The sequence below is a fragment of the Equus caballus genome, chromosome 3 (genome assembly GCF_041296265.1).
Source record: "Equus caballus isolate H_3958 breed thoroughbred chromosome 3, TB-T2T, whole genome shotgun sequence".
NCBI classification, from domain to species: Eukaryota; Metazoa; Chordata; class Mammalia; order Perissodactyla; family Equidae; genus Equus; species Equus caballus.
The window spans coordinates 84692907-84713403 of NC_091686.1; the positions used below are offsets into that span (position 1 = coordinate 84692907).

The following is a 20497-nucleotide window of genomic DNA, read 5'->3' on the forward strand; positions in this document are numbered from 1 at the left end:
TCTCGTACAAACAGATTATCTGTTTGGGTTCACACTCATGCCCTTCTTCTCTGACAAACTGGGCCCAGGGAAGCTCTGCTAGCAGCCACTCGCCTATTTATGGTGTTCCTTTGTGGAATGGGCATTTTGTCCATCTGAGTGGGTCACTCACTGTGGACCCCAGGGCTCTACCAGCTTGGCGTGCACTCTCCAGCTGTGGGCATCCTCTCTTCCGTCTTCCCTCTTGACTTTCACCGCCTTTGGAAGTTCTCCTCATATATAGTGGCTCAGCTTTGTTTAAGATGGAGTTGGCATTTGTTTCCAAGTATCCTAGTTGCTTTTATAGTAATTTTTAAAAGCAGAAGAAGGGATACAGTCTTCACTCTAACATCTTGGAACTAAAAGTATGTCCACCCTGGCATTTTTAAGAAGTCCTTAATGACTCAGTCATGGTCTATATTAGGCCCCCAGATAGTCTCAGGATGTGGGTCCTCAGTCATAACACTGCTTCTGTTTTCTTGAGGGGGGGGATCCAGTCACGTCTCTGATCTTGACTGCACAGAGCCCCAAAAGACCAGTTTCTCCCTGGTTGATGCAAAACCATTGGTTTAAATGTCTCTACTCATTTGGCATGTGTGATATCCTAAGAATTTCAGGCCATTCATCATATCTCAGCAAAAGTTATTTGCCTGAACTGCTAGAGATTAAGGCTACGAGTAGATTTTTTTAAAAATTCACATAAAGAAGACATTTCCCTCTAAATTATACATTTACTCAGGCAAACATTTTCCGTTTTTGCTTAACAGATTTCGAGGAAAAGTATTTGGCCTAAACTATGATCCAGCTGGTTATCTACGATTCTCTACCAGTGAAGAAAAATGATACATCAGCAGATCTAGAAACAGGAAATCTTTTCTAGGACATTGTAATCAAGTCCTCAGATGCAGTCCAACACAGAATGAACACACATGAAGAGGGTAGCATTAGTATGCTGAACCAGTGGGTGTCAGATAAAAGCAGTGGCAGACAGAGTAGAAATGGGTTATAAAGGACAATGCAAGTACATCTCACCCTTATCAATGGTGCCTTGTCTCTAAGCTACACAGATTATCAGATGCCATCCAACTGGAGGGGATTTAAAAAACACTGACGACCCTCTGCTTTATTCTCTGTTGGCTCTCAGGGCCCACCCTCCACATCTGGAAGTCTTTCAAAACATGCTCTCTCATATGGACTAGTATACTAATACACATTAACTCATTTCTCCTCTTGCCTAAGTACTTAACTTTTCACTTTCCTGAAACTCTTAAGGTATTCTGATCAGGACTGTCAAGGAGCAGGGAAGCAGATATCATGAGACTTTTTTTTTAAGTCAAAACACATTCACGTTTTAACTATAAGACAAGGACACCATCAGGTACATCCAAGCCTGGAGTACAGTTGTGTATCGCTTAACAATGAGGATACGTTCTGAGAAACATGTTGTTAGGCGGTATGGTCATTTGGCAAACATCATAGAGTGTACTTCCACAACGCTAGATGGTATAGCCTACTACACACCCAGGCTCTACGGTACTAATCTTACAGGACCACCGTCATATATGTGGTCTGTTGACTGAAACATCGTCATGCGGTGCATGACTGTAATAATAACCACAACAGTAGCTAATACTTATGTAACCCTCTGTGCTGGGCACTCTGCCAAGAGCTTTACACATTCTTTGCATTTTCCAGTCATTTAAAACTCACTTCAATTCTATGATCTAAGTACTAATATTTTCCCCACTTTTTAAAGATAGGAAACTGAAGCACAGAGTGATTAAGTAACTTGCCCAAGGTTACGTGGCCAGTTAATAAGCAGAGCTGAAATTTGAACCAGGCTGCTGGGTTTTGGAGTCCATGATCTTAACCACTATGCAGTAAGTTTGGTGAGCATCCTTAAGAGGACGTGAAGCCTATATTTAGCTTTTATAATTTGAGTTATTTTTTCTCTCTACCATAAAGCAAGTTCTGCAGGAGGCATTTGGCTCAGATTTCTGTCATTTAGCAGCTGTTACATGTAGCCACCAGCATGGTGTGTATAGCTTTCTTCATTGCTTTCGTCTTAGGCCTCAAATTTCTTGCCACTTCCCCTCATCACTTTCACTGTATGATGATTGCTGATAAGCCACAGTCAATGGAAAAGCAAATGAGTTACTCATGGCCAAGACATTTCAAGAGCAAAATTATTTTTAAAAAGTGTCTTTCACACGTACCCCAAAGTCACCTATATTTAAAGTGGGATATAAATGCATTTTAGTATGCTTGCTATAATAATGGGTGGAGCCTCCAAAAGAAAACAGCTAGTGTCTGTGAAGGTCTTTAACTGGCTCTGCTTAGCAGGCACTGAATGAAATAATGAATGTAGTATGTATAGGGATAACCCTCATGGCCTTCATAACAGTAACTTATTAAAAATTATGAATTACAGAAGTTATACTTTAAACATTATGAAATTTATATAGGCACAGGGTGCTTTGGGAAACTAGAAAAGACACTGGAGTGAATGATGGTACATTTCATCATCTGGCTGGAGGATACAACCAAAATAGAGTAGGAATATCAATTATTTATTTTCACAATCATGCTGCATAACCACCAGGTGCAAAACCTCAGTAGCAGGCAGCAATAACTTTAGCTCATAAGTCTGTGAGGTTCAGCTGATCTGGGCTAGGCTTGATCTTGACTGGCTCACGCATGCATTTACAGTCCTCTCTGGGTCCTTTGGGTGGCTCTGTTGATCTTGGCTGGCCATGCTCACACGTCTAGCATTTGGCTGGCTGTGGCAAACATCCCACTGATGATCTTATGGCTGAGTCTAGAATCAGAGTAGGAGGGCACCACAAAGGTATGCAATAAAGTGCATGGATACCACGGAAGGGTGACGACTACGGGCCATGAATGCAATTATTTTGCCGTAGTAAGGAAGAATGAGGAGCTATCAGTTGTTTTGGACATGCTGAATTTGAGATACCAATGGGGCATCCAAATTGGATAAACATGACTAGAGCAGAAATTCTCAAAGTTGCCCTCAAGACCACTATACACATTTACAGAGTGTTGATGATCCCAAAGAGCTTATGTTTAATGATATTTATTATAAATCTGAATTTTTAAATTTACTAATTTAGAATAACAAACCCATTATATGTTAACATAAGTAACATCTTTTATGAGAAAAACAGTATTTTAAAAAACTAGTGAGCGGAATGGCATTGTTGTAAATTTTTTGCAAACCTCATTAATGTTTGGCTTAATAGAAGAAGTGGACTCCCAAATCTACTTCTGCATTCAGTCTGTTGTCAGATAACCGATCATGGATCCTCTGGAAAATGCCACTGAATGCTTGTAAGAAAATGAGTGAAAAAGGCAAATAACACCTTACTATTATGATAAGAATGCTTTTTTGACTTCCAGACTCCCTGAAAGGCACATACTTTGACAACCACACTTTGATAGTGTAGGAGCTCAGTGAAATATTGAGGTCCACTGAGAAGGGGGCTGAGAAAAAGGGAGCACATGAAGGAGACTGAGAAGGAACAGCCAGTGAAAGAACAGAAAAACATATGGCTTCTTGGGCAACCCAAGAGTTCATCTTAACTCATTAACTCCTTTCAATGGAGTTTAAATTATTTTTGAGTTAACATAATTTTCTCATTGGGAAGAATTACCAAACTCCTTGCTATTCTTTATACTATGCCAAATCTTCAATTAGGCTTAAATTTAGAGAATTCAGAATAGGTAAAAAAAAAAAAAAAAAAAAACCACATTTAAATTTAGAGTTTAGTCACTTAATAGCTCAAAGGTAAATCCTCAATATCACTGAGCAAAGACAGCTGCCACATTTCCCAATGGCAAGTAAAGTAACTCAACTTAAGAAAAAAATGCCCCAATACTCATCAGTCCCAACTAACCAAGGTCTGATTTTGAAAGCGTTTACGATAATGAGTTCTTGCTGCTACAATGACGTTAAGATACTCAACTGAAGCAAAGCACTTAATGAAATAAAATTAGTAACACTGATATCCACTTGAACGTATGCTACGGAGGGCAGGGGTTCTGTCTCGTTCACTGACAAAGCCCACGTGCCTACAATAGTAACACGAACATCAGTAAACATCTGCTGAAAGATGACCCAAGCAGATTTTCTCACCACTATCAAAACAAGAGTCTAGGAACACAGACATACTTGTAACTTAATGTCATGTTGCAAATTTTATATTGGAATATCTAAGTTTTAGATAGTTATGTTTACAGCTTCTCCTCATGAAGTAAAATTAGTTAAGAGTCAATGTAAGGTCCAAGGTAATACTTAATGAAAAAACTCAATGGTCAAAAGAAGAAATACTTAGTTTCAAGTATTTGCTCTATGTACCCATTTAGATGTTTTAATGAATCATGACTAGAGAACATGAAAACAGATATTTGATCATGACCTTGGGTAATAGTCACCCATTTGTTCACCTGCTTTCCCTCAAATATTGGGCACAAGTGAGAATATAATGCTCTGGTGTTTGGGGAACAGCTAATTACTTGCTTTGTACGTGAGCAGTCAGTGAACCATTATGTAAATGTGGGGTCTAACACATCACAGCTCCAAAAGGATGAATTTACTACTGACACCGCCTTACTGTGAAATACAGCAGATGAATATTTTACAATAAAAACCTAGTTATGCTGTTTCATTTAATTAAATTCATATTTCAGCTATGTCAGTGAAAGAAATTGATTATTGTAAATGATGTTTATGTATGACAACGGATACAAAACAAAATTGAGTAGAGTTGAATTTTAGCACTACATTTTAAAGGTATCCACCAAACAAACCCAAAGCTTATTTTATTTCAAGTGGGAGTCAGCAATGTCATGAAAAAATCATGTTACATTGATCAGCAAGGTCGGTAACAAACATAAAGACCACCCTCAACACTTAGAACATTTCACAAGACTTCTAATTGGTTTTTCAAAAAGTAGTTAATATTTGAAGGTACAGTTTATAAACAAAACAGTCATAGCTTGATTTTTTTTTTTTGCGGAAGATTAGCCCTGAGCTAACATCAGTGCCCATCTTCCTCTACTTTATATATGGGACACCTGTCACAGCATGGCTTGCCAAGTGGTGCCATATCAACATCCGGGATCTGAACTGGTGAACCCCGGGCTGCCGAAGCAGGTGTGAACTTAACCACTGCACCACTGGGTCAGCCCCCATTGCTTGACTTTTCTACCAATAGGAAAATGCTAATTTTCTTTCAAACCACTTCCTGGACTGGGGGATTTTAGGGTCAAATCTAGCTGACACACAACCTCTGTCATAACCATCACACAGTTTGCACTTAGCCTGTACCTACGATGCAACTGCCACTGACTAATAAAAGAAATAGTTTCTTCAGAATCTTTTTTTTTTTCTTTTGCTGAGGCAAACTTGCCCTGAGCTAACATCTGCTACCAATCTTCCTCTTTTCATATGTGAGCTGCTGCCACAGCATGGCCCCTGACAAGTGGTGTAGATCCGTGCCTGGGAACTGAACCCATGCTGCCAAAGTGGAGTGTGCTGAATTTAACCACTAGGCCACTGGGGCTGGCCCCTAACTTTCTATTTTAGCTGAGGATTCTACTCATTTACAGATGACCTGTAGTCTCTCCTTCTCCCATTCCTTCTGTCACTTGCTATTCAGTTTACTGCCAGTTTTTCCTCCTCCAATATGAATCATTCTTATAATCTTTAAATGCACCTCAATCTCCATTCACTTTATGCCTGCATATTTCTCTATAACCTGATATTTTTCAAAAGTCAAAACTTAGCAAATGCGTCAATTAGGGTTAGCTTTAAATTTTTTTCTCTAAGATTAATCATTTATTCAAAGGGTTTTTGTTATTAAAAATTATATCTAAGTAAATAAAAATGTGACATCCATAAGTATGCTTCACTGTGGTTCATTAATAACAATTTAGGCATATCCAACCTTTTAATATCAACTGAGGCATTACATCATCTTTAAGCCAAAAATGATTATCTTCCCAGCAGACATAAACAGAACATAATAGATGGTGTTATTTTTTTGACGGTGTTGAGAGATGGAAAACAGAAGTTAAATTAGAAAAGGCCAGCAAAGAGCACAAAGGTGACCGGGCTATGACACAACTTTGAGTGAGACCCATCCAGTGCTATTTGGCCTAAAAAAAATAAAGCCAATAAAGGAAATGGGAGATGAATCACAGTAATTATTCACTAAGAGTTAAACTTAGTGCATATACCTTCATTACACTCTATTTCAGGTACCTGTATAACTGTAAAGATGTTATATTACGAAGAAATACAGCTGGAAGTCTGGGCTTCTGCATTGTAGGAGGTTACGAAGAATATAATGGGAACAAACCTTTCTTTATCAAATCCGTTGTTGAAGGAACACCAGCATACAATGATGGAAGAATTAGGTAATAATAATGACTACTAACAAAACTTATATTCAAATATTTTGTTTTATACATGCAAAAGCTTGGCCCCATCTGAAATAAGGCATGTATTTATTATACTTTTTTTATTGGTAAGAAATTAAAAACAGTCATGTAGCATCCAATTTCTAAGAAATCCAAAATGAATTAGTTACTCTAGGTCCTATACAGCAACTTCCTATACATTTAGCATCCCTTCTAACACAAGTTGAATGGAAAGAGTTTGCAGAATTTGAGTAGGGGGAAAAAATACCTTAATTAGAAGTAATATAATTAAAATTGACAGATGTGGCAAAAATTAGGACCACCATATAAACTTACATTAACTTTAGCTATGGATCAAAATGTTAATATACCTTGTTTTATTTTTTTCAGATGTGGTGATATTCTTCTCGCTGTCAATGGCAGAAGTACATCAGGCATGATACATGCTTGCTTGGCAAAGATGCTGAAAGAACTTAAAGGAAAAATTACTCTCACAATTGTTTCTTGGCCTGGCACTTTTTTGTAGAATCAATGATGGGTCATAGAAAAATGAGAAATCACAAATAAGCTAAGTTGAAACAACGTATTTATCTTGTCAATTTTTGTATTTAAAGGATACACTGTAAAAAATGTAAACTTTAATTGTCAGGAAAAGTATGATCTAAAGAAAGCCAATGACACCTCAGAAAATATAACTCTCAAAACAAACATTACTAATAGTGTTTATTTAGTGTGGAGGATTTCTCATTACTCCACAACTTTAACTTTATATTTTTTTATTCAGTAAAAAGCTCTTAAATTGCTGAAATGGTTTGTATGCCCCCCACTGGCTTTAAATCCTACAATTAAATTAAAAATTTGGTATATGCTGAGGTCTGCAAAGGGTACACTATACAACCAGAGGATTTTAAATGTACATTGCTGGAAAATGTTTGTTTCATCAAATGAGAAATAAATATTTTTGAAAAATTATAGTCGTCTTTTAGTATGTGATACTAAGTTCATTTCTATTATCACTATTTAAAAGATCCTAGCAATCCATTCTTTCAAAACCACATTGTTACCATTGCTGACAAATACCTCTTAAGGGTTATCCCTAAAAACGCTCAGAGAATTTTAAACTTGTATTTTCTTGGATTTAATAGGAAATGACTATTCTAAAGCTTTTGTCATTTATTTTTATTCACAATACAGCCAGTAACTGTATAAAAACTTCACCTGCTGCTCAACCAATAAGCCTTGGAAAAAGTATCAAGAAAGGCCAAACCAGCTTGACCCTGGCTCACAGATGGCCATGAGGCAATTCAAATCTGTCACAGTGACAAGTGTTTGTGTGCCTGCTGGAAACTACACTTAGGGAAAGTTATTTCACAGAGGCCACCCAAATGCCTTTAGATTTTAGTAATTTGGATATAAAAGTTCCCCATTTAGTTTCACGATGAACCCAAATTTAGAACACCGAAAACCTATCAAAGTTGTGATATCAAAAACTGTATACAAGTTTTTTAATATGCTAAGCAACAGTGCCACAGCAGTAATAAAAAACTAGTTTTAATCTCAAGACTCAGAGGTGCCTTTCACAGTGCAACCTCTTAAGAGACTAGTACTTGATTAACTCAAGAAAACTATGGCCAAGGTGGAACCTTGACCTTTATCAGATACCATGTATGTACATAGCTAAACAAAGCTCTTTAAATTCCCTGCTGAGTGATTCATTCACATTACTTTCTCAGATATAAAGTCATTGCCGTCTTTTATTTTTTTAAATATTACAAAAACAGATTTTTAACTTAACATGAAAAATTCACTTTTATTTTGAAAAAAAAGTTAACTTTTCATACTAACAGAACAAGATTAAAGGTAAATTTCTTAAACATTATCCAGAAAAATAACAAGATTTATAGTATCTATTTCTGGCACTAATATACACAAAAGGCCATAACCATGCCTATTCTGCAGGTGTAGCTTCGGTGCTCTCCTGTTCAGGGGCAGGCTCACTGCCAGCTTCTTTTCCTTCTTTGCTTCTTTTAGATTTTTTGTGCTTGTGTCTCCTGTGACTGTCTCCCTCTTCACTTTCATGGCGACGCCTACTATTACTGAAGAAAGAGCAAAGTGTATTCTTAAGTTCACAGGTAGTGACAAAAAACAACTCACTCTAAGTAAATTCTCACTAGAACACTGGGTTTTAAATAATCCATACTTCTTCTCAAACACATTTTGGAGAGTAATCAGTTTTTCAATGTGACTTTTATACCAAGACTGTACTTACATTATAGGCTCACATTCACTGATATTACCCTAGATTCCCAGGGCCCATAAACTTTATTGTGAAAGACTAATTACAAATTATAAACTGAAGCACTAAATCAAAACAGAAAATCCTCTCTAGGGTTGATTTTAGGCAAACATTAGGCATTAAAATTTAATACTTTTTTTTTTTTTTTTTAAGACTACAAGGCCCTGAATTTTCTTTGATTACACTGAACACTGCTTTGTTTAATAATATTTACTATTAAAGACTGGTTCATATGCCAAATACCCCGTCTCTCAACAAGATAATAAGTCTAATTCTCTCATATTACTTTTTATTCCATGTTTTAATTTTGGTTTATGAGTATTAAATGTAGTTTTGTTAGATTTAAAAATCTTTGTTGAGGCATATAAGGAACCATTTCAACAGATTATCCTTAATCTTCTGATTAGGAACACACATGCTCTACTGGTTATTTGGAAATGTTTGCTTTTACTTCCTGATGTCAAGTCATTTCTCTCTTAGCTTCAAAGTATTAAAGAGCAAACCTTCGAGATGACTTGTGTCTCGTCTCCTCTTTCTCTCTGTGTCGTCTTTCTCTGTGTCGTTCTTCTTTCTCTCGACTTGCTCTGTGACGCTCATAGCCTCTTTCTGCATACTCCCTATATCTGTAGCGTTCTTCATCACTGAATGGGAATAGAAACAACTTTTTATGACAACTAGACTGTTAATTGTGAATGACTTCAAACTATAAATCAAGAGTTGTGATCTGAGCCCAAACCAGAAGCCCCCATGTTAGGATCTTACACAAAATAGATACGAAATAAACATTTGTTGAATGGAGAGGAAAATAATACTATTCCCAAATTAGTACCAGATCTAAAACAAGATAGAAAATATCTAATTACACATCACGTTAAAGGATCAATTTTGTTCTATGCTTTTCACAGTTACTATAGGGTAGAAGTTTTATATAACAATGCTGTTTTTCTTCAAAAATTGGGAGCTGTAACTGATTTAAATTTTAATCAGCAGCTGCATTTTCTTTTACTCCTTTTAGAATTAAAAGCATGTTTGTATATCCCAGATTTCCAACCAAAATTCTTATATTATTTGTAAAATCCTGCACACATAGTTAAGATTCTAAACATATTAAAAATATTTGGCTCACAATGGCTACACGGTGGAAAGTAGGTGAAGGTTCTTAAGTTTTTCAATCACATAACGAGTACACTTATCTAATGAAGAGGTATAAACACGAAAAGAGGAACATCAAAGCAACTTCTACAATATTCAACAAAATGCAGGCAGAATATTGCCTGTGGACATACTTGCATTCTGACATCCCAATTACTTAATACTATCGATGTGTATGTGTGTGTGTGTTGTTGGGGGTGAGGGGAGAGGGGGTGGGGAGGGGATTCACATGGCTAATAACTTCAAATGCATAAACTTAAGCTGCACTTCCATTTTCTGATTTTGGATAGAACAGACTAGTGAAACTGGGACGGGTGGCTAGTTAAAGAGTAGTTTTTCTCTACCTCCATAGACCTGTTTCTCTTTTCATGTCCCTTCACTGACATTCTTCTCTCTCCTTTCTTTTTGCAGTGAGGATGACTGGCCCTGAGCTAACATCTGTTGTCAATCTTCCTCTTTTTGCTTGAGGAATACTGTCCCTGAGCTAACACTTGTGCCAATCTTCCTCTATTCTGTATGTAGGACACCACCACAGCATGGCTTGATGAACAGTGCATAAGTCTGTGCCTGGGATCTGAAGCCACAAGCCCCAGGCTGCCGAAGCAGAGTGCGCAAACTTAACCACTATGCCACTGGGCCAGCCCCTCCATATTTCTCTTAATCCTTCAAGTTTATTTTTTTTCTTTTTTGTTCAGCATAGAAGTCAATGCTTTCTACAAGCTAATATCAGTCAACTCTCTCACTAAGGATGAATAAAAATATCTTTTTAGAGCACTGTGTGCTGAAGAGCTTTGGTTTCTAGAAATATGTTTAATACAAATTATTAAATTAGTAATTTGTATGAAGCATCAAGATGTTAAGGAATCTGAGTGAGAATAATACGAAATAGAATCAGGTAAAAGTATAAGCCATATAAAAGAACAAATCAACCTAACTGTGGTCTCCTAGCAAAAGTAATGATTCAGTACTGCTATGCCTAATGCCAAGTCATATTGTTGATCAAGTTATTATTGCCTGATACATTTTTTAAATGTTTTACTAAAAAAAGAAAATGTTTTAACACATACATATGTATACACACATACCTCTATGTTTGTATATCCATATGTGTGTATACAAACACAATTTTTTTCTAACCATAAATATGTACGTTGTATTTAGGAGGTGGAAGGACGTCAGCTGAAAGGCATGTGCCGTGACAGGCAGTGTAGAGCAGAGGGAAGAGTACCGGCAGAGTAGGCCCAGGATCACATCGTGATTCCGCTACTTACTAACTGTGACCCAAATTAAGTTACTTAACCTCTCTAAACCTCAGTTCGCTCATTTGTAACCTTGGCAACGATCTTTTTCAGGGTTGTTGTAGAACTGGCAATAACATTTATGAAGTGCTTGGTACAAGAGTAGGCCCTCAATGAACGGCAGCTAACATGCAGGCTTACCATCTTCATTAAATTTAATACTAAATTTTTCAGAAGCAGAACCATTTTTGTAAAGATGACAGACCCTGCAATAATTAATGTGTCTGAAGTAGAATAAACTAGCACCAACCATGACAAATGAATGTTGTCATTAATTATCCTTTTAAAAAATGAGGCTCTCTGTAATGATTCCAACTGGATTTATATAAAAATAACTAAGGTCAATTATATCGCATAAATTGTCATTTGTAACCCTCTCTTTTCCCTCTCACCCTAATACCAACTGTTATTAGCTTTGAGGCTTTTAAGATTCTGAAGGCAGCCAGATGATGGGAACCTTACTACAGATGGTGGACAATTTGGTGTCATACACAAAATATAAAGACCCCTTCTTCCATCCCCTTCGCTGATAAGCAGCTGCAGCTGAAGGGTTTCTCTGGCCCTGGAAATCATTAGAGTTCATTTCAAGTACCCTAGAATGACCAGCCTTCTTTCTGGCCCATAATTAAGTGGCCTAAAAAAGAGACGTTGAAACTGGTCTGTAATTTTCAAAACAATAACTGTAATTTGTAACACAACACATACTACATGCCATATTGCTAAAATGTCAGTCTTCAGAAAATAATGGGCTTTACTTGGATTTTCCAGAGAACACTTTATTCCTGGGCTAATTCAGAATGCCTCTCTGACCTTGAACTTTTAGTTAAATTAGGTAAACACTGACTCCTGATGTCCTACAGCTTAGCAACCTAAAAATCAATTGTGGTTTAACCACTTACTTTTAACCATTACTTTTTAACCATTTACTTTCAGTTTCAATAAAAATTAAGTAGCATTTGTGCATGTGTGTTTGAAATTGAAGAGTTAGAGAACTTAGCCTCAAGTATTCCATAAGCATTGTATTATTTATGCAAAGAAAATTTACGAGCTCTAGCAAAGAATTTCTTTTAATCTTCTTTCCTATCAAGTTTTGCACTGAGCTCCTTAACTTGTGAACACATACATTCTGGAGATAGCAATGCTATCTCAAATATGTTCATTTTAACTACATTAGCAACAATTCAACCTTCCGGGAAGTAATGCCCTTGAGCTTAACAGAATCATGCACTTATGTGGGTAAAGTTAACAGCACATGTCCCACCACATAAAGAGAAACACACTCACGAATATACACAAACACCTATGTATGTATCGTATCTTTACTTATTTAGTCAATAAAATGTTACCAGGTGCCTACAATGTATAAGTGATATTATTAGGAGCTACAGGGAGGAAAAAGATTAATAAATTCTATTCAGTTTCTCCTTGCCCTTTTTTTTTAGGTAAAGTTTTAAACTACTAACCAGTCTTAGTCACCTTGATAATATTAATATGGTTAATCTGTAAGGATACCATATGAATAATTCTGTATCCTCAGCACACAGCTTTGTGCCTGGCACATAACAGGGACTCAGAAAATGTCAGTTACATGAAAGTATAAATTTCGTTCCCCCGCCAAAAAGAAGAAAAAAAATCAAGTGCATAGAGTAATATGGAAAATGAAAAGTAACAGGATTTTTAAACTACTTAATTTCAAAACTAGAAAGGATTTTAAGTAATATCTCAACTACGTTTCCAGTAGACAGTATGGCTTGCACCATTGCCTTAATTTCTCTATGCTTCCATTTCCTCATCTGACAAGTCAAAATTCAGACCAGATAATTCCTAAGGACCTTTTTGGATTAAGAAGTCTATGATTATAAGACCACATCCAACAAAACAAATGCTGCCTGAATCAAGCATATGCTCACATCCTGAATTGATATACTGCTTCACCTCATCCAGCAAAATCAGAGAACTATGTACTTTAGGTTTATTTATCTCATCCATAAAAACAGCTGGGATGAAAAAAAGTTATCTTTAACTTATTTCATGCCACAATGTGATGTTACCTAGACCGATATGTTAATAAGAAAGATGCCCAAATTAACTCCTTGATAGTGATAAAGGTTGATTTTTATTCATTTCAAAACTTGTCTAGTTAACAGTTTCACTGAGTTTTCAAAAGTGTTTTTCTCTATTGTATTCACGTTCCTCCCCTGAAATGTGTAAATCATTTTATTCACTGACACACTGATTATGTGCCAAGCATTACTGTAGAAAGTGCTGCAGAAATGAAAAGAAATGAAAAATGGTGGCCAATGCCCTTAAAGAGGCTACTAAGAAAGGTATGCTTTAAAGAAAATACTTAAAGTGCTTATTAGGGAACATGTGGAAGAAATAATTTTTCCTTTCAGGTTCAGAGGCACTCACAGAAGACAGATGTGAGCTGGACCTTGAAGAATGAATAGCAGTTTGTGAGGTAGAGAGGAGAACAACATGAACAAAGATGTACAAAACTATGAGAGATTACCAGAAAAACAACCATTCAGTGTAGCTAGAACATGTGGTATACTGGCGTGGGAGAGAACCGGGGTTAAAATGTAGAAAGACACACTGACTTATGTATTGTGGATCATAAGAAGAATTTCGAATTTATTCTTTAAGCCAGCAGTACATGCCAGTACCACATGAATGTATGAATTCTTTCCAATGGCACAGAAAGTTTTAGGGAATCAATTTCCAGATCCTCAACTTTCTTTTTTATTCTCTCCTAAATCTCAACTGTCTAATGATACACCTGCAGGGAAAAACATCGTGCTACTTCTCCAGCTAACCTCTCCTTTCACAATCACCCTCCCTGTCCTTTACAAAAAAAGAAAACAAAACAAAGGCTTTCCTTTCACCAGTTTTACTATGTCTCAGGGTGTAAAAATCATCATGGCATCAAAAAGATCTAATGTAAAATACTAGTGTCAGTGAGACCTATTTTATTCAAGGAACCATAAAGCTTCTGTAGGGCTTTAGGTCTTCCTGTCTTATAGATCCTTCTGTTAAGGACAAAGTATAGAGTAAGAAACGGAGTATTCGGGCCTGTGTTCTGGGATGTCCTAACTTCAGATATACTGTAGAGTAGTGTGGTGGGAGTCATAACAATTTTCCCTGAACAATTCAAAACAAAAACAAAAACTCTTTCTGAAGGAAAGCAAAACAAAGTGCTGGGAGGCAGCACCTTATTTTGAGCTCTGTGACTATTTTGTTTATCTTAGACTTAGATAGGGAATATGGATTAATTCATTTAACTGAATAGAAAAATGAGGTCAGACTTTTAAAACTAAAGACTAATTACTAAATGTCCTGGGTGAACTGTGTCTCCCAAAAAGATATGTTCAAGCCCTAACCTCTGTACCTGTGAATGTAACCTTATTTGGAAACAGGGTCTTTGCAGATATAATTGAGTGAAAATGAGGTCATAGCGGATTTGGCTGTGCCCTAATTCAATGACTGATATTCTTGTAAGAAGAGGGATATTTGGACACAGACACAGAGAGAAGAATGTCATGTGAAGACAGGGACACAGACCAGAGTGATGCATCTACCAACCAAGGAACACCAAGAATTGCTAGCAACCACCAGAAGCTACGAGAGAGGCATGGAACAAAGTCTCCCTCAAAGCCAAAAACACCTAACCCTGCTGACACCTTGATATCAGACTTCTGGCCTCCAGAACTGTGAGAGGAAATTTCCATTGTTCTAGGTTCCCAGTCTGTGGTGCTCTGTTATGGCACCCCTAGGAAACAATAACGCTAAGTACCAAAGACTTTTACAAATCAGGTAGTTTCCAATTCTCTGCTTTCAAGAAAATTGAGTCATTAACTGACCCTCAAAAATAACTTTTGATGATAGGTTAACTATGTAATTTTGGCTTATCATTAAATCTAAAGGGGCTCAAATAATTGAGTAACAGAACCACACAAAATTGCATCCATTGTCATTTATACAGTTTATGTGAATGGGTGTCTCAATACTCACATCTACATATTTAAGAAAAAAGAAATATAAATATATATATATATATATATATATATATATATATATAAAATTAATGCCAAAGGCTGTTTTTTCCTAACAATAGTAATATTCATTCATGGATATTAATTAGGGATGGGCAGAAGCTCCTCCATCACACTAAGGGATGTAGTTCCTTTAAATTATTTTCAGAATTTGCATGTATTTATATATAAAAACAAATTAACGATAACTAAAATTAGAAAAAAGTTTTTAAAATCCTTAAGAATCGTATGGTCCTAATTTTTTTTTAGACATTTTAAGTTACATACATAGATATGTTGCAGGAAAAGTTGATAGGATGATCAGTAAAAACTTTCAAGAATAAAAACATTTTATATTAGAATAAAATTTCTTGAGGGAAGTAGCTCAGAAATAAGAATTCAAGCACAGAAAGAAACGTAAAATTTCAAACTGTTAAAGAGAACCTGTTCATGTATTTTCAAAAAACGGATGATGTGGGGGCCAGCCCCGTGGCCAAGTGGTTAAGTTCGTGTGCTCCGCTTTGGCAGCCCAGGGTTTCACTGGTTCAAATCCTGGGTGTGGTGCGGACATGGCACTGCTCACCAAGCCATGCTGAGGCGGCATCCCACATACCACAACTAGAAGGACTCACAACTAAAAATATACAACTATGTACCAGGGGGCTTTGGGGAGAAAAAGGAAAAATAAAATCTTTTTTAAAAAAAAAAAAAGGATGATGTTTAGCAAATCAGTATAATGTTCTTAACTCATTGGATATATTTAAAAGAGTGATGATAATTTTACTTTAAAATTTTAACATTTATAATACACTGGAAATTATATTGCCAACTATTTAAACTTAAGATGAAAAATTTTAGACGGCAAGATAAAAATATGTGAGGTGGTACAAAGTTTTCAAAATTCTTTTAAGGGAAAAGTGAACAACAAATTTGAAGACTATTGCTTTAGGTAACGAGAAGCCCCCACGAACCAAACAGCCTTGCCACTTTTAAAATGGCTATCTTAACTACTCTTCAAGCAATCCTTTCCCAACTGAACTGGATTTTCCATCCTTGCACCAGATGTGAATTCTAAAGTGCATGTGAAACAAATGTGTACAAATTCCTGCACACTCAACAAACCTGTTGAAAACACTTGGCGTAGGGCTATGATCACGCTCCCTCTCCCTCTCTCTGGTACGTTCTCTTTCTCTGTCCCGATCACGGTCTCGCTCTCGGTCTCTGTCTCTATCTCTATCTCGGTCTTTCTCTCTTCTTGCATAATAGTCCCATTGCTTGCTGGTGTCCACAAGACTAGGCCATGAAGGAGCAGAACCAGGAAGGTGGGGAAAGGCAACTAAAGAAAGAAAGTAAATAATTAAAAACAAAAGTTATGATACTTAAAAAACAAAAGAAAAAGACAAAAAAAGTACTGAAACATAAGACAAAACTCCCACCAAAACTGCTTCATTAGATTATAATGGAAACTTATTTTATAAATAGAAAGGAGAAATAACACATGGTGAAACCCACAGTTTGGGGGGCTATCCAGAAACAAACCTTAAAGATCTAACACGCAAAGATTCTTCTTTTTGCAAGGTAAACATGAACTAGAATTAGATACACCACAAACTTCTCAATATCAAAAATGTAAACCAGAATACATTAGGACATCTTCAAAATGTTGAAAGTAATGGTCAACCTAAAAATGTGTATTCAACAACATGGTATTTCAAGAGTAAGAATAAAACAAAGGCATTCAAAGATAACAAAAATAAGCAAAAGTTATAACCAACAGACTTAAAAGAATTATCAGATATATGCATAACACATCTCAAGAACAATCAGTAAAAAAAATAGAAATAAAACGTATAATTTCAAAACAATACAGGGAAAAACAAAATTTTTCAAAATCATCTGAAAAAATCAATTCAAGAAAGACTTGGGAGGGCTGGCCCCATGGCCGAGTGGTTAGGTTCACACATGTGCTTCTGTGGCCTGGGGTTTTGCCAGTTCGGATCCTGGGCACAGTCATGGCACCACTCATCAGGCCATGCTGAGGCACCTTCCCACATAGCACAACCAGAAGGACCTACAACTAGAATATATAACTACGTACGGGAGGGCTTTGGGGAGAAGATAATGGGGGCGGGGGGGGGGGGGAGATTGGCAACAGATGTTAGCTCAGGTGCCAATCTTTAAAAAAAAAAAAAACAAAGACTTGGAAAGGATGAGGGTAGAGGGAAGTATGAATAGCTCAACAACTACAACAATACAAAAGGGACTGAATTCATCAGTTGAATGATAGAGATTGTTAATTTGTTCTTTTAAAAATTCTAACTACAGGAGACATAAAAACACACAAAATGGGTGAAAGTAAAAGGACGGAAGAAAAAAGGAAAATACTGGGGCTGGCCCAGTGGCATGGTGGTTAAGTTTGCATGCTCTGCTTTGGCAGCATGGGATTCAAAGGTTCAGATCCCAGGCACAGACCTACATACTACTTATTGAGCCATGCTGTGGTGGCATCCCACATACAAAAGAGCAAGAGTGCCACAGATGTTAGCTCAGAGACAACCTTCCTCAAGCAAAAAGAGGAAGACTGGCAACAGATGTTAGCTCAGGGCCAATCTTCCTCACCAAAAATAAAAAGAAAAAAGAAAAATACTAACATCCCCAATGTCTGTATGAGCTATATTAATGACAAAGCAGACTAATACAAAAACAATTATCCAGGAAAGAAAGGATGACTACATGAAATTGGAAGATCCAACTCACCAAGAAGATAGAGCAAATTAAACTTCCAGGTATCTAACAACAAATCCTTAATTTTTAGAGTAAAAACTAACAAGGATACAGGTAGAAATAGAAAAATCCACCATGACCATGAGAGATTAATATACGTCTCTCAATTACTGATACTTTTAAGCAGACAAAAAATTGCTACAGATATATAAGATTTGACCAAAGCACTGCTAACAAGCTTGATTTAATGAACATAACACAAAATGCTGCTCATTCTTCTCAAGCATACACGAGACATTTATAAAAATATACTACACACTTTGAACGGATAAGTATAATAGACACCATGTTCTCTGATCACTGTGCAATTTAAATTACAAGTAAAATTTAAAAGTTATGGGAAATATTAACATATTTCAAATTAAAAACTTGACTTGTGATAACTCAAGAGTCAAAAAATAATAAATTTCAAATCATTTAGAAACTGAACATAAACAAAAACATGACATATCCAAAGTCTAGAGATGCAAACTCTTCTGGAGGGAAATTTAATGTTAAACACTATATTAGAAAAGATGGAAAATTAATGAGCTAAGCTTCCAACTTAAGAACTTAGAAAAGAACACAATAATCCAATAGAAGGGAGATAATAAAGACTTTTAGAAATCAAATAAATAGGAAACTCATAAACGGATTCAATGTTGTCAGGTATGAATTCCAGACAAACTGATCTAGAGCATCAATGTAAGTCCAATGTAGTATAGTAAGAGTAAGGACTCTGGAGCGAGGCGGCATGGTTTCCAGTCCTGACTCGGCCACTTATTGTGTGATATTGGGGAAATTACTTAATCTGGCTGTTCTGCAATTTCCTCATCCATAAGATGGGAATAACAACAGTATGCCTACTTATAGGGCTGTCAGGATATAATATGAATTAAGTGTTTGTCATATAGTAAGCATGTTAGTTACTAATCAAAATCTCAACAGTTTTTCATGGAACTTGCAAAGTTGATTCTAAAATGGATATGTAAGAGTGATGGCTCAAGAATACTTCTGAAGCAGAATAAGGTAGATAGATTTTGCTGAACCAGATATCAGATTTACCATAAAACTCATAATTAAAATAGTGTGGCTAAATTAACCAAATGAATAGTCTAGAAAGCCAAGAAACAGACTCATGCATGTATGGAAATCTGATACACGAATGGAGATGATATTGTAGATCCCTCAAGAAGGAAAGACTATTCAACAAATGACCCTGGGACAACTATATCTTTATAACAGGCAAAAATTAATTCCAGATGGCTTAAGGACTTACATATGATAAACAAAATTTGAAAATCTGGGGGGGGAGGGGGGGATGTATGGAAAAATATCTTTATACACTTGCAGTGGAGAAAGTCATGGTCCAAATATAAACCCAATTAAAATGTAGTATGACTTTACAAGCTGATGAAATTAGGGGAAAAAAGGTAATTTTAATTTACTTGCCATAGGAACTTTCTCCTTTGGGCAGCTTGAGTATTATAATTATCTCCATAGTACACAGAATTTACACAGTCATAATAATATAAATGCAGTTTACTGTTTACCTTTTAGAATAAAAAAACATGTCAGGGCAAAGGTAATTTGGGTTACAGAACAGAATATAAATGTTATAAGTAGAAATATAGCTCACCAAAGCTGGGAGGCAGAGGAGGAAAAAAGCGGAAGGCTTGGAAAGATGCACAGTAGTAGAGATTGATGGTACATGAAACAGAGGGGCATGTATATAGATAAAAAGAGGAACAAAAATAGTGATATAATTTCATTGGTGGGGAAAAGGAGAGGAGTAGTGATGGGAAGTGAGGAAAATACACATCTATCACAGTAGGAAGATTACAGATGGTATCTAAAGTTATATAAACCAAGGACAAGGGTGGTAAGCCTATGTAGCGATGCCATGCAGACCATCAGAAGGACTAAAAATCACTAAAAATGTTTGTCCCTGTGGTTCTTTAATATTTATGCAATTACTTTTTAACTAGTCTTGTAAGTCCAGTCTTAACATGCACATTAAGAAAAATTAGTATTTCCATATACAATTACTTAGTAGTGTTTGAGGATGTATTAGAAAATTCTAAAATAAATAAACAAAGGTAAAACAGAATCCAGTTTGGACATCAGGCCTTTCTTGCTCCACGTAAGGTAAAAGCCTTCAGTGCAGCACTTTGAGCGTTGCTTTACTTGCATGGGAAATTAGAGCAGTGGTCCTACAGTTACTGCACTCCTTGGTATTTCCTTTCTTGGGGATTGGGATATATACTGAATGTTTCCTCTGTAGGCCATTTTTTGTTTTCCATATTTGCTGGCATATTCCATTGGCTAATATTTGAGTGTTTATCAAATGGCGGGACTACGGTGCTTCAATATATTCTCATTGAAATTCACCTTAAGAGGAAGAATTATGCTCTCTATTCAATGGTTGAAGACTATAAAAGTCACATAAATAATGAGAGGAAGAAGCAAGATTCCAACTGGAGGAGTATGACTTCCTG

At 36.3% G+C, this 20497-nt stretch overlaps 2 protein-coding genes across 35 annotated transcripts in view; one reads left to right on the plus strand and one right to left on the minus strand.

Moving 5' to 3' along the window:
* LNX1 (ligand of numb-protein X 1) overlaps window positions 1-7431 on the plus strand; it is a 178438-nt gene extending 171007 nt beyond the window's left edge. For all 12 annotated transcript variants that reach the window (XM_014738637.3, XM_070263824.1, XM_001493566.5 and 9 more), the window contains 2 exons: window positions 6298-6456; window positions 6850-7431. In XM_014738637.3, the coding sequence (XP_014594123.1) occupies window positions 6298-6456; window positions 6850-6985 (295 nt within the window). In that variant the 3' untranslated portion in view covers window positions 6986-7431. The remainder of the gene's footprint in view (window positions 1-6297; window positions 6457-6849) is intronic.
* The window catches only part of FIP1L1 (factor interacting with PAPOLA and CPSF1), a 75312-nt gene continuing 59617 nt past the window's right edge, over window positions 4803-20497 (minus strand). For 16 of the 23 annotated variants that reach the window (XM_070263834.1, XM_023638092.2, XM_023638096.2 and 13 more), the window contains 3 exons: window positions 16359-16572; window positions 9259-9396; window positions 4803-8555 (listed from right to left, as the gene is read on the minus strand). In XM_070263834.1, coding sequence (XP_070119935.1) covers window positions 8408-8555; window positions 9259-9396; window positions 16359-16572 — 500 coding nt within the window. In that variant the 3' untranslated portion in view covers window positions 4803-8407. The remainder of the gene's footprint in view (window positions 8556-9258; window positions 9397-16358; window positions 16573-20497) is intronic. The other 7 variants (XM_070263840.1, XM_070263839.1, XM_070263842.1 and 4 more) reach the window with 3 other exon arrangements.